This window comes from Symphalangus syndactylus, chromosome 6, assembly GCF_028878055.3.
Source record: "Symphalangus syndactylus isolate Jambi chromosome 6, NHGRI_mSymSyn1-v2.1_pri, whole genome shotgun sequence".
NCBI classification, from domain to species: domain Eukaryota; kingdom Metazoa; phylum Chordata; class Mammalia; order Primates; family Hylobatidae; genus Symphalangus; species Symphalangus syndactylus.
In genome coordinates, this window is record NC_072428.2 from 134,454,078 (window position 1) to 134,469,309 (window position 15,232).

General features: G+C 35.8%; 1 protein-coding gene across 8 annotated transcripts in view; it reads right to left on the bottom strand.

The window, feature by feature from the left end:
* The window catches only part of TPK1 (thiamin pyrophosphokinase 1), a 393,588-nt gene that overhangs the window by 226,279 nt on the left and 152,077 nt on the right, over positions 1-15,232 (bottom strand). For all 8 annotated transcript variants that reach the window (XM_055284382.2, XM_055284383.2, XM_055284385.2 and 5 more), the window contains exon 4: positions 7,366-7,435. In XM_055284382.2, the coding sequence (XP_055140357.1) occupies positions 7,366-7,435 (70 nt within the window). The remainder of the gene's footprint in view (positions 1-7,365; positions 7,436-15,232) is intronic.

Genomic DNA, 15,232 nt, shown 5'->3' on the forward strand with positions numbered 1-15,232 from the left:
GGATGAATTTTGTTGTATGAAATTATAGCTGAACAAAGTGGATTTAAAACAAATCAGATGCCAAACACTACCTTCCTATATGCCAACCACTATCTGAAAAATGCTTACAACCTTTCTGAAAAGTAATACAATTATTACATTCAGAATAGTTAAGTATGACAAAAATATTTACAGCTATGGCCTAAAACTACATCAGGTACACACTGAACTATTCAATAATTTATCATTATAGCTTTTAAGAGCCATGTTCCAACCTCTTGATTTATCCAGATCTTCTGTAATCAGACACAGTAATGTTACCTCATCAAGATTTCTCTGAATACTCCAAAAGAAAGTGATCTCTTCCTGAAAGGTCATAGATGAAGAAACTACAGCCCATGAAGTTAAATTACTTGTTAAAAGTAATGAAGTGGCAGAATCCTATTTTGAACCTTAATCTAACTCTCTGACTACATAATGTCCATTCTGGAGGCTGCTGCTACCTGCAATGAAATGAAACGAAATTGTTCAAAGTTACTCACAGATAGCCAGACTTAGACTGTCACTGATTAAAGAGTAAGCAGATACTTGCTACCAGATGCCTGGGTTAATTGTATTGATAAAGGCTTTAGAAGCTAATTCCTTTTTTTTTTTTTTTTTGAGACGGAGTCTTGCTCTGTCGCCCAGGCTAGAGTACAGTGGCGTGATCTCGGCTCACTGCAAGCTCCGCCTCCCAGGTTCACGCCATTCTCCTGCCTCAGCCTCCCAAGTAGCTGGGACTATAGGCACCTGCCACCATGCCTGGCTAATTTTTTGTATTTTTAGTAGGGACAGGGTTTCACCGTGTTAGCCAGGATGGTCTCGATCTTCTGACCTCGAGATCCGCCCGCCTCGGCCTCCCAAAGTGCTGGGATTACAGGTGTGAGCCACCATGCCTGGCCTAGAAGCTAATTCTTAAGACCTATCCTCCCAAATTATTCAGTTATTTTAATTATATTTTCAACTTCGTTTAGCTGGGGCACAAATAGTTGTAGAGTTAGAGTTACAACAGTCATCCCCTTCACACTTGACTAATCTAAAAAGTAGATCGATCTGATGAGTAAGTTGCATGATTATATAAAGCTCAAAGACTGAAATTGTAACTGTGAGAAAATTAATGAAGTGAGAGGAAAAAGGGATCAGGAATGTATTTTGCTTTTCTGTTTAAATAGGTCCTCATCATCCTGCCATTGGTAATGAGTGTTTAATTACGTGGTCATTTCCATGAATGCAAGGAATTTTTGTTAGGCGCCCATATTTAAACAGAAAGGAAACTCCTAAACATTTGAGCTACCCTTGAGTAATGTTTATATAAAGATACTCTCCTGTAGAACTTTCCATTCAGGATTCTATATTCATTAATTACTCTGAGAAAACTAACCTAAAAACAACCCTCCCCACATCCTACACACAATATTAAAGATATCGCAACTTCTTAGACTGTTATGCTGATGAGCCTGAGAATCTCTAAGTACCACAAAATCACAAATAAATAAAAAACCCTCACATTTAGCACTGATATTCATGGTACAAATTGCTCTCAAAATACCAATGAATTCAAAGGCAAGGACCTTAGTTCCAGGACAAAAGATTCATTTAGACAGGAATTAGAATGCAACGTAACATAAGATATTCTGGAAATAAGTGGGATATACATTATACATGACTTTAGACAAAAATACACAATCTTTTTAGATATAAGCCATTTCTGCCTTATAATACTATTAAGATATATAATTACCGAAAGTTTCTTTAACAACAAGATATTTCCAATAGCTGGTATTGTATCTTAGAAATCCTTGACTTAACAAAACTTAGTCTTACATCTCTGCTAACGTATCAAGGAAAAATCATGAATTCAATAAATTCTCAAATGCTCATTAGTGTAGTAGATATGAAGCATATAAAGATGATTAATTATGATTGCTGCCTTCCAAGAGTTTACCACCTAGTGAAGAAGATACATCTACCCATAGCTAAATCACAAGATAAAATGGGAAAGTAAATAATTACAAAGTATTATGCAAAGTTAAAGGGCAATAGAACACTAGCAATTTACAACCTAGTAAAGAATATAAGTCTTTACAGCTTTAAATCAAGGTAAAAGGTGAATGTAACATTGTGATTTAAGAGTATTATTACAGTGTAGGAAATGCCAAATCACTTCAGGCTGGAAGGGAAGAGGAGCCCTCCTGGAGTACATGGTGTGTTAGTTGAACACTGATGCATGGATAGGACTGCTACAAAACATGCTAGCACATGCTGCTAAAACCATCTAAGAATGAGTACAGCATAGGATCTACCATCACTGATTATTTCGAATGGCTGCACAATTGTAATGGACTATGGGTGGGGCTAATGTGTACGCGATCAGCCATGAGAAAGGGCCTGAGCAAAGGCAGAGAGGAGAAAGCGCACGGCAGATTTAGGACAGTGCGCAGTTCTGCTTGACCAGAATACAAGGGAAGAAATTGGGCATGCCTAAAAAGATAACCCTGCATCTCAAGGTAGTTAATTTAGATTTCATCCAGGAGACAAAGGAGAATCTCCCTGCCTTTCCCCAGTCGCTACAAATGCACACACATATGTATACCTCACATGCTCTGTGGTCCTGATCTTTTACAGCCCGTTAGGATCCTCAGAATATTTTCTAATACCTTCACTCTGATCTAACTGTCCTTGCTCCATGTCTTCCTTTGTTACAGAATCTATCACACTGAACTAGAATTTTCTCTTTATGTCATATAATCTATCATACTGAATGGCACCAGGGACCTTGTTTACTGAGCTTGCATCCACTTAACAAGTAACTACAGAAAAATTAATCATATGTCCTACTGTCCTACAGGTCAGAACCAATAGATATGAATAGATACATTGCAATTCACGATAAGAAAAAATAGTTAGGGCTTCTTTATCAAAACAAAACCTGATAAATGAAGAGAGGCTGCTTTCATAGTTGAAACAAAGACAGACGTTTATGAAAGATGGAATGGCCTTGAGGACATTATGCTACATAAAATAAGCTAGTCACAGACAGACAAATGCTGCAAGATTATCTCATCTGAGGTATCTAAAATAGTCAAATTCATAGAATCAAACTGTAGAATGGGGTTGCCAGGGGTGGAGGAAAGTGAGAAATGAGGAGTTACTCATCAATGGGCATAAATTTTCAGTTAAGCAAGATGAGTAAGTTCTGGAGATCTAATGCATAACACTGTATCTATAGTCAACAATATGTATTATACACAAAAATTTGTTAAGAGGTAGATCTCGTGTTAAGTTTTGTTACCACAATTTTAAAACAATTTTAATAAAGATGGTGTGCAAGTATTTCACACATGTAGTACAGAACTGGACCTAAGCTCACAGCTCTTTTCTTAATTAATAAAAGTGATAAATAAGAATTGTGTTACAAGCTATTATATATCAAATCATGAAATACCAATGGTTAATAAATACATGAAAAGACGCTCAACATCCTTAGTTAACAGAAAAATGTAAATTAAAATCATAAATTCCATTCACAAACACTAAATGGCTAAAATCAAAAAGATAAAAAAGAACAAATATTGGTGAGGATATGAAGCAATACAGACATTACTCATGGAAATATAAAATGGTACAACCACTTTGGAAAAGTGAAATGTCAGTTTCTAGAAAGTTAAATATATATTTACCCTGTTACCCAGAAACTTCATTCTTTGTACCTGCTTCTCAAAATTAAAACATGTTCACAGAAACCCTTGTATAAGAAGTGGCATTTACAAATAATAGCCAAAAACTGCAAACAACCAAATGTACATTTGGTGAATAAACAAATGTAACTGTGGTATATTCATACAATAAAATACTACTGAGCAATAAAAAAGAACTACCAATACATGAATGAATTGCAAAAACATGTGAGCAAAAGAAAAAAAGACACAAAAGAATACATACTATATGATTTCTTTTGCTCGAAATTCAGTAATAGATTTTTTAAGGTTTATAGTAATGGAAATCAGAAAGTAGTTGACTGGGGGTAAAAAACTGGATTATCAATCATGAGGGAATTTTCTGGGGCTAGAGAAATGTTCTCTCTCTTGTTTTGGATGGTGGATAAGAGGCTGTAAATAAATGTCTAACAAAACCCATGTAATTAAACATCTATGATATGCATTTTATTGTACATTAACTATGCCTAAAAATTATATGTGATTTATATAATACGCATGATTTATATATATGTGTGCATATATATATAACCTTTATATATGTACATAAAGATAACTTTTTACAAAGAACATAGGATCTAACTTAAAGAAGTTTATATTGGCCAAAGATGAGACAATTTGAACACTGAAAACAATGATAACTGCACATCTGTAATAAAATGAAACCTATCTAATATGTATAAGCCAAGAGTTTGGGAGCACTAGTTCAGTATTCTGAAAGCAGGTAACAGAAGAACATTAATCACCTCTACTTCATAAACTACGTTTCCGTTGTCTAATCTTGGACTTTCTGGGCTGCAGGATAAATGGGCACTATGTTTCTACTTGCTGATTATGGCCAAATCCAATACTCTTTTCTGAGTCTTCTTTCTACTACACACATCTCCCCATGGGTCCCAGCAGCCTCACCTGCCACACTTTAACCTTCCCTTTCCCTCTGGGTCCATGAAAGAGTAAAGGAGCCAGCAGGCCCAGGCAGGGGCCTGGAGCACACCTGGGTCTTCTTCAGGCTCTCCTAGGGCCCTGGCTCCATGAGGGACAGATGTGGACCTGAATGTCCCGTGGTATCCAGAAGCAGAGTGACACGGGGCCTGGGGCCTCACGCCCCGCCCCTCCTCAGCCTGAGCAGAGGAGAGAAGGTCCCATCACCGATTTTTCCTTCAGCTCTACTCCTCTGTAAACTTTGTTCCTCTACTACTGTCTATATGTCTTCCTTCCTTCCATTCCAAATGTACAAATCTTTTGTCTTCAACTGAGGATGATTCTTTAAAAATGCATGTTTTATCACATAATTATGAGCCATTACATTGTACATATGGATGTTAAGTAAATAAATAAGAACAAGGCAAGTAGTGGTCCTCAAAGTACATACTGGCTTTTTAAAACTCATGCATATTTTTTCTTTTTTTATTGTGATGCCTTTCTATTAGAAATACAATTAAGAGGAATTACGCTTAGTCACCTGAATCCAATTAGTTTGACTGGTTAGGGTTTGTATTTAGAGGCTGATTCAAGGACTTAATTCCCACATGAGACAATCAGTTTCACTCATCTTCCTATTAGAGATTCTACCCTCACCCAGGCCAGCGATGTCCCTGGGCATCAGAGTAGGATGCAAACACATAATTACAACTAGAAAATCAATGAAAAGTACAATGTTTTATTGAACATCTTCATACATGAACAAACAGTTGGTAAATTATATAAATCTTCTTGGAAGACTTCTGTAAGATTACTTATAAATGGGTTGAGACACATCACACGTGGTCACACGTGGTTATTGTGAAATTTGGGCAAAAAATAGTGGTACTCGCCCCCTAAATCTGGTAATCTGTTTTGCTTTCAAATATGAATAAAAGTGTTCTGTTTGAAATCATCTGCTTTGTAGCAACATGGATGCAGCTGGAAGCCATTATCCCAAGTGAATTAATGCAGTAACAGGAATCCAAATACTGCATGTTCTCACTTAAAAGTGGGAGCTAAACAGTGAGTACTCATGGACATAATGATGGCAACAATAGACACTGGTAACTACGAGAATGCGGACGGAGGGGGTTAGGGGTTGAAAAAGTAACTACTGGATATTACGCTCACTACCTGGGTAATGGGATCATTCATATCCCAAACTTCAGCATCACACAATATACGCATGTAACGAAACTACACACACACACATATATATATATATATGCCCTGAATCTAAAATAAAAGTTGAAATCATGTTTTAAAGTGCTCTGTTATCTTTCTTATTAGTGTCCACTCCAATTCAGTAAAAATAATCAATAATCGAGAGTCTGTATTTTTTCACAAGAATTGTCGACAGATCTTATGATCAAAGATCACTTGGAAGGCACAGTGTTGAGATCCTTTCACACTTGTCGTTACAATTACGTTCACAAGCTACACCTGCCATTAGAGAATACTTGGCACCAGATTGTTTGCCAGCAAGCAAGCTACAGGCCCAATACAGAAGCTTGGCCTCATGGGCATTACGCTCCTATCTGAAGTAACTGGCCTGGACCCTTTTTTTACAACACATACTTGAGTACTTTTTCACACATTGACCATGTCAGGTCTTGGAGGATACTGTCAGAGGAATCTGTAAAGTTACAAAATAAAGGAGCAAAAAATGTTAAGAATTTAAGCTGTCTTCTAGGCTGTCACTCTTGCTATATTTTTTGATAATGCATCTAGTCCCCAGACATTAGCATTAGCATGTCCAGTCTTGAAGGAAACATGCCTTCCTCCAATAAGAAACCGGCTGCTTTCAAACAGCAGCTCCAGTGTTAGAAATTTTGATCCCATAAAGAAAAATATATTATTTCAAAATACATACATTTAATTTGTACCTAGAGTGTGTTACATCATAATGTTTTTATTTTTTGCAGCAAGGAGGTAATTTATTTAACTATAAACATTTCAACATAATAATACATATGATAGAGATGAAACTATGTTTCATAGTTAGTCTACTTATATGTTCACTATAAATTCTTGTGTTTGCCAAGGTGTTTGGACTACAAACACGTTCACAATGAGCTAGGTTTAAAATCCGCTTCCATCAAATATATTATCTTATCTAAAAATACCTTACCGCATACAGATAAGAAAAATCAGACAGCAGGGATAGTAAATCTTAAGGAAACTCTTTATCTCCTAAGTGTATGCATAACTGAGAAATAATTAAGTTAAATTATACTGGGCTTTACTCAACACTAATATAAAATCTCATATTTTCTATGAGGGAATATACATCTACTTTAAATAAAATCAGTTTTCATTAATTTACACTGAATAACATCTCAAATTGCCATTTGAAGTTTTATTTTAGCTGACTTTCACAGTTCTCACAAGTATCAAGATCTGATAATGCTACTTAATGTGGCTTTGAAGTAGCAGAATGAAGGTTTTTAAAATAAGAATAGATGGGCCTCATTCTACTAAGAGATACCATTCAAAGCAAGAAATAATACAACATAGTTAAGCAGCTCAGGTTACTCTTCCCTCACTGAGGAGATTTTCTATAAAAGAGTCTAAAGGAGAATTAACAATGTCCACTTACAAAAAGAAAATAAAGAACAGAAGAGCAGAAATTCGTGGTACTATGCACACTGGCTAAAAGAAAGCATACCTTTCTCTCTCTCCTTCGGTGATATCATATAAGCGGTTGGCACCTCCATCGGCACAGGCTCTTAAAAGAGCTTCAAATAGAAAGAACAAAATCATTTCAATACAGGAGGCACAGAGCAATATCTTTCAAATGATGATCACTAAAAAGCAGGCACTCAGACGCACACAGTCACGCTAACCTCCGTGAATCATTTCACATTCATCTGTTGACACTGCTGGTACTAAAAACGATTTTATATTGCACATGACAAATGACAAGTTTACTTCCTTTCTGCTTTTTTTGTTTTTTGTTTTTTTTTTGTCTGAGATGGAGTCTGGCTCTGTTGCCCAGGCTGGAGTGCAGTGGTGTGATCTCGACTCACTATAACCTCCACTTCCGGGGGGTTCCAGCAATTCTCCAGCCTCGGCCTCCTGAGTAGCTGGGATTGCAGGCATGCACCACCATGCCTAGCATATTTTTGTATTTTTAGTAGAGACGAGGTTTCACCATATTGGCCATGCTGGTCTCAAACTCCTGACCTCAGGTGATCCACCCACCTCAGCCTCCCAAAGTGCTGGGATTACAGGCATGAGCCACTGCACCCAGCCTTTGCATCTTTTTGATTAAGTAAAGAAGACCGTAGATGGTGCTAGCATGTCTTCAATGTTTTTTGAAATTTTTTTCTTCTTTATAACAGAAGATAGGCCTCAGGCTCCATGACAGGCAACAGAAAATTGTTTGTTGTTTTTGTGGTTTGAGACAGGGCCTTGCGCTGTCACCCAGGCTGGAGTGCAATGGCTCGATCACAACTCACTGCAGCCTCAACCTCCTGGGCTCAGGTGATCCTCCCACATCAGTCTCCCAGGTAGCTGGGGCTACAGACGCACACCACCGCATCCTGCTAATTTTTATATTTTTTGTAGAGATAGGGTTTGCTCAGGCTGGTTTCAAACTCCTGGGCTCAAGTGATCCACCCACCTTGGACTCCCAAAGTGCTGGGATTACAGGCGTGAGCCACTGCACCCAGCAGGATATGGTTTTCATTGTGTTCTCTCCTTTTAATCATTTTTACATATACTTTTGATTTACAACATGTAGTATGGATTTCAATTTTTATTTTGATTAAAACATATCCTCTTAAAAATAAATGATCAGCATAAATTTATTTTAAAATATAAGTAAATAATAACCTAGGTAATATGAGCATAATGTAAAAATTGTGAAGGTGGTACAAAATTAACTGAAACTTGGAAATGCTAAGGTAATCAAATAAATCCTGCTGTCTCTCCAATTTGGGCCTTGGCCTCCTCCTTTCCCATGACTTCTCCCTGCTACTGCTCTCGGATTTGATGCTGCTAATCAACTGTTCTCTGAAGTTTTTGCAGTCCATGGAAAGCTATTTTTGTTGCTGGTGCTACATTTCTGATTTCTATTTTTCATAGAAATATTTAGTATCTTAGCATCAGCTCAGAATGAACATTGTTAGGCATCAAACTAGCAGGTTCTTTGCTAGAGGCCTAAGATAATCTGACAGGGTCTCCACTTTAAGCATCTTCTAACCAGTACAAATAAGCCAGAAGCCGATTAATTAAAGTCCACTCTCAGAATTGACCAACAAAGTGAGAAACTACTTTTCCTCGAAATTAAAATTAATGGCACAGGTAAGTGGAATTGGGGGAAAGAAAAACAGCCACTTTCCCTTATGTATTCCTCAGGTATTTGAAATATAAAATAGTTCAGATGAGTACAGCCTCTAGAAAAGACCAGTGATACATGATTTGTTTTAGAAACTGTAAAATAATAGATGCTAGCAAATGACCACTTAAACAAATAAAAATCCACAATTTCCACTGTGGGAATTTCCCCAGAATTTAATCCACCCATGAGGGCAAGATGTCTTATGAAAGTATTTGAAATAGGGTGGAATGGTCCCAAATCTCAGCAGGGGACCTAACCACCTCCTGACATTTCACACCTGTATACCCCACCCAGCTTTAATGCACATTTAATGAGCCTCTCTTGGTGGTAAAGATACTCCTCTTCTGTTTGGCTGCAAATGTAATGATTTCAGCTTCACTCTGGAATAATGGATTAGCTGAGTATAAATAATACTGTAAATTGGTAGTAAATTTGATGGTATTAGTACATTGGCTTCTGATTGCCATCAGTACACTGATACTCTCAGAAAGCCGCTGTCAGTCCAATATTCTTGTGTATCTAACCTGTTTTCTCTTTTTGGCAAATTTTAAGACTTCCTTTTTATCTTTGGTTTTCCAAATTTCACCATCATGTAGCTTATTTGGAATTAATTGTGCTTCCAAGGTTGGGCGTGGAGGCCTCAGGAATGTAATCCCAGTGCTTTGAGAGGCTAAGGCAGGAGGACTGCTTGAGCTGAGAAATTCAAAACCAGCCTGGGCAACATGGCAAGACCCTGCCTCTACAAGAAATTTTTAAAAATTAGCTGAGCATGGTGGCAGTCACCCGTAGTCGCAGCTACTTAGGAGGCTGAGGTGGAGGATCATTTGTGCCTGGGGAGGTCCAGGCGGCAGTAAGCCAAGACGGCACCACTGCACTCCAGTCTGGGTGACAGAGCCAGACCCTGTCTGAAAAACAACAACAACAAAATGTGCTTCCTAAATCTGAGGACCCATGACTTTCTTCAGTTCTGGATAATTCTTAGCCACTTTTAATTCCATTATTTCCTATCTTCCATTCTCTCTACGCATCAATTTTCTGACACTCCATTTAAACGTATTTTTAGACAGTCTCATTCTGTCCTTCACATTTCTTAAACTGTGTCACTTCTATCACCTTTTCTTTCTGTGTATGCATATAATTTCTTCAAACCTCTCTTGCAATTATGTTTAGTCACCTGTTTAAAACATTAAAGTTTATACTCTTACTGATTCTTTTTAAAGAAGTTCTATTTGGTTCTTTTTTCAATTCAAGGTCTTTTCTGATAATCTGTTGCTAATGTTTTCTATACCTTCTTTTATCTTTTTTTAAAAAAAATATCCTTTCCCTATGGATGGGATATTTAAAGAATATCTACCTGACTATATTGTCAGAAATAAAAGTTCCAATGTAATTTCCACTTATCCATGATATGTAAGACTATTTTCTGTGTTCTATGTTACATGAGAAATAAAGCAGAGGCCAAGTGGAAAAAAAATATTCATTTTCTCTGTAGCTTACTCACCTGTACATAAGCATATTACTTATGGAATAAGGTTATTAAGTAATTATTTAATGATTATATATAGTGCTCATTACAATACAAGAATACAATAAGCATTCAATAAACATTGAGTCCTCTTTCTCCATTTTTGTCAGAATGAAAAAAAAAACCTCAAAAGATTGTGTTTCTGGAAAAGAAAAGCCACATCTACTTAGAAAGTAAAAGACAAAAATAAGAGTTTTCATAAAGACATCTAAAAGGGATGTCTCATTTTACAAATTACCAACACACATTTCCTAGTAAGGAGTGGCACTCAAATTCAAATTATGTCACAAATATAACTTGCAGAAGATCACAGAAGATATTGCACATTTCCTAAGTATCAAAACCATCAAAAGCTAAAAAATGGAGATTATTTCACATATAAAATATAGCACAAAACAAGTGATTAGGGAGATAGAAATGACTCATTAATAGAAACAGATGGTAAACTATCAGTAATTATCTTTAGAGAATATAAAACAATTCTCTGTAAACAAAACTAACAAGTGTATGGAATATTTTTATATAATAACCGATTCACTAAAGTAATATGAAAATCTCAGAAATAGTTTTTAATGATCAAGGATTATCAAATAGAATGACTTGCCAATTTTTCACATTATACCATTTTGCAAAGATCGGTTGAATTCAGTATGTATTCCTATTATGTGCTAGGCTTTACATAAAATAAAAAGATGAACAACAAACATATCTAGTTCTCTAGGCTCATATTATAGTGAAAAACATGAAAACAGAAGCAAATACATGCAATGCACTGTAGACTGTGGTGAGGGCTGTAAGGAAGTCACCAAAATGCAGGAGGAAGACAAGGAAAGAAGAAATGAATTTCAGTGGGCAAATGTGTACAACTGCTAATAATAAATCCTGTTCAGCTAAGATCATTGTTACTTTTACAATAGAAAAAACACTAATGCCTGTTATTTCTAACATCCACCTTTAAATTGATATTTCTTGAGCAGTGTATAAAAAGCGAAACACCTATATCATAGGAAGTAAATTTGTCCACATCTATTCCTGCTTTAAGTGGCAAAGGGAGCTAAAATAAGCATGATGAAATGTTTAGACTATTTTCTCAGTGCATGTAGGTTGAGAGTAGGGATTTACTCAATCTGGAAGGAAAAACAAGTTCCAGTCTGTCCCTAAAACCATTTTGTTTTCAATAAGGCATGACCAAAAAGATGTATTCTACCTCTCCTACATTTTATTAACAAAGAGGTTTTCACCAGTTTCAAATATTTTCTATAAACATAAATAAAACTGCATTTGAAAAATAAAATGTTTCCAACACATTGTAAACAACATTGGCATAAGTTCATACACAGCGACACTTGAAAAATGTGTAAACCAGTATCACTGTTAGAGAAAGTGACCAACTAAAGGAACCAGAAGTAGAGGACATTCTTTAATTTTTGATAAATCATAATGAATCTGCCTTAAAAAATGTTCACTTTATCATCATTTAAGTTGTCCCAAGCTTTAATGAATAGAAGTTACTGCATGAGTTATCTTTTAATGTAAAAATTCCATTGGCTTATACAGCAAAATTTCTGCAGATTTGTCACATACCATAACTTCAATGGTTGAGCAATCACTTACCATGCAACAGGCTGATAAACAGATGAAGACTAAAATATATTAAAAACCTCTACAGCAACTTTATATTGTAGTAGAACCCGTAAGTAGGTGAAATACATCTTTAACTTTTTTTTTTTTACTTGGCATAAGTTAACATTACTGACAAATAATGAAGAGCTTCAGGCACAAGCAGAGGTTATTAGTTCCCTATTTCAAATAGTTCCCTATTTCTTTGGAATAAAGTTGAGTTGAAATAACTTCACTTTCTGCAAAGTAGATTATAAATTAGTTCTAAATATTAAAGTGGGAGAATAAAACAAAATAGATTATGTAGTTTCAGTTAACTCAAAGAATACAAGAGACAGACAGTGCTAGTCTAGATCACCACTTAGTCCTATGATGTTGAGCTAATCCTCAACATTCTGATTTTAATGCAAAATCAAGATCATTTTGTATATCCTACCAAAATCACACGCACAAAAATTCAGGGACTAGAAAGAGACAACATAAATAAAACTAGAAGGAAGGTGCATGAGGAAACATTATCTCACACGCTGTTGATGAGACTATAACATTGAGGGACAATTTGGCAGATTTATAAAAAATTTAAAGATGCGTAGCTTTTTATCCAGAAATTCTATGTAGCCTGCATAAATACTTGCCCAAAATTACAAGGAAATATGTACAAGGATATTTGCTGTGACAGTATGTGTAATCATGAAAAACTAATAGCAAACTTATATGGTCCACAGGTGAATACTGGTAAAATATACCATGGTCCTATTTCACTACCATCAAAATCGTTAGATCTTACATGTATTAGTATATGATCTGTTATGAGATATATTGTTGTTTTTTAAGTTTGAATAACCTTGGTCAGATCCTCCTTGCAATAGCAATTCATAGAAGGTATAGGAACATACCAAATCCAAGAAAACAAAGCGTCAGGTAAAGGTCCTTATGGCAAGATTGTAGCTCAAGTAATCGGCAATCAGCATTAATAAGATGCACCTGCACTGGAAAAGGGGCCCTAGTCTGGCACCCCGAAGGAAACAAAGGGATAAAAACTAAAGAGATCCCAAAATCAATGGCTTCCCTGGCAAAGCATATCCCAAATGTGGACTTACTGGTACATTTGAAAGCAATTACTGTGAAATGACAGACCTCACTAATTTTATCAAGCTTTACTACCTGCCTCATGCCCTTAAATTTGGCATTGAGTAAAGCCTATCATATCTTATTAGTTAATCCAAACACAAGACCACTTCTATATTCCATACACCAAACTCATTAACAGGGATTATTTATGAGAAATGGGGTTGGCATAACGAAAAAGATTTTTTTAAAAATTGCTTACAATAATCACTGTGCTGTTAAAAATATTTTTCTCAGTAATATGAATTATACTGTAATTACAATTTTAAAACTCACAGTAATAATTAAAAGGAAAAATAAGAGTTATAGACTTAAGATATAGTAAGAATGATTCCAGATACAACCTCAGGAGAAAGAATTAGATATTTTGCCAGGTTGGTCAGGATTGAGTCACAGGTGTCTACAGTTAAATTAGAGGACAGAGAAGGTCCAGAATCTTATTTAGAAGATGTTTCACTGAGTCCCAGGAGAGCTAAATAATTCTAATTACTTAAATCCTGTTTATTCCTAACCAAGTTCTTGCCCCTAGCACTCCAAAGATTCAATTAAGTCTTATGTTCCTGAAATCAATCTAATCTGTCAATAGTCATAGTTTGAGCTAGGGATTCTGTCCCAAACCCGAGAAACAACAGTAAACCACTTAATCTCCAACTTCTGGTAAGCCACCTCTAGCACCCGTAAGAGTTAGAAAGAAAATATATCCCGTCTGAAAGCACCTCAGAAACAGCCCACTAGCAACTGCACATCAATAAGGAAGTGATAATTATTTGTTAAACATGTGAGTACATACACAACTACACAGGTATCAGTTGAAAGTTTACTACCAGGCATGAAGAAGATAAGCTGAGCTTTTGTTTTTGTTTTAATTTGTATTGCATTAAGAACACAAGATCAGATCTAATCTCTTAAATAAGTGTATAAAAAACGGTATTGTTAACTATAGATACAATATTGTACAAAAGATCTCTAGAATTTGTTCATCTGGCATTGACTAAAACTTTACACTCATTGAAGGGCAACTCCCCATTTGCCCTTCCCCCAAGCTCCTGGTAACCAGCATTCTACCCTCTGATTGTATATGTTTGACTATTTTTGATACTTCGTATTAAGTAGAATCACGCTGTATTTGTCTTTCTGTGACTGGCTCACTTCGGTTAGCATAATGTTATCTGGGTTCATCTATGATGTCACATATTATGTTCATTCTTTTTTAAGGCTGAAAAACATTTCATTATATGCATAGTCTACATTTCTTTATTGATTTATCCATTGACATTTAAGTTGTTTCCACATCTTAGCTATTGTGAGTGGTGCCACAATGAACATGGGAGTGCTAGTACCTGTTTGGGATCCTGATTTCCATTCTTTTAGATTAAACACCCAGAAGTGGGATTTCAGGACTTTATGGTAATTTTATTTTTAATTTTTTTGAGGAATCACCATACAGTTTTCAACAGTGTAAACCAACCGAGTGCACGTGTTTTTCACTCCTACCACCGGTGTCCAAGTGTTCCCATTTCTCACATCCTCAACAATACCTGCTGTCTTTTGTTTTTGATAATAGCCACCCTAACAGGTGTGAGTCCATACCTCACTGTGGTTTTGATTTGTATTTCCCTGATGGTTAGTGAATTGAACATCTTTTCATGTACCTGTTGGCCATTTGTGTGTCTTCTTTAGAGAAATGTCTATTTTGAAGAGAGTAGATTTTAGATGTGCTTACCAAAAAAAAAAAAAATTATATAAGATGATGAGTATGTTAAACTGCTTACCTCTAATCATTATGTATATCAAAACATCATGTTGTACCTTTCAAAAGAAAACATACACATGGCCAACATCTAAAAATGCTCAATATCACTAATTATTAGAGAAATGCAAATTAAAACCACAATGAGATACCATCTCACATCAATC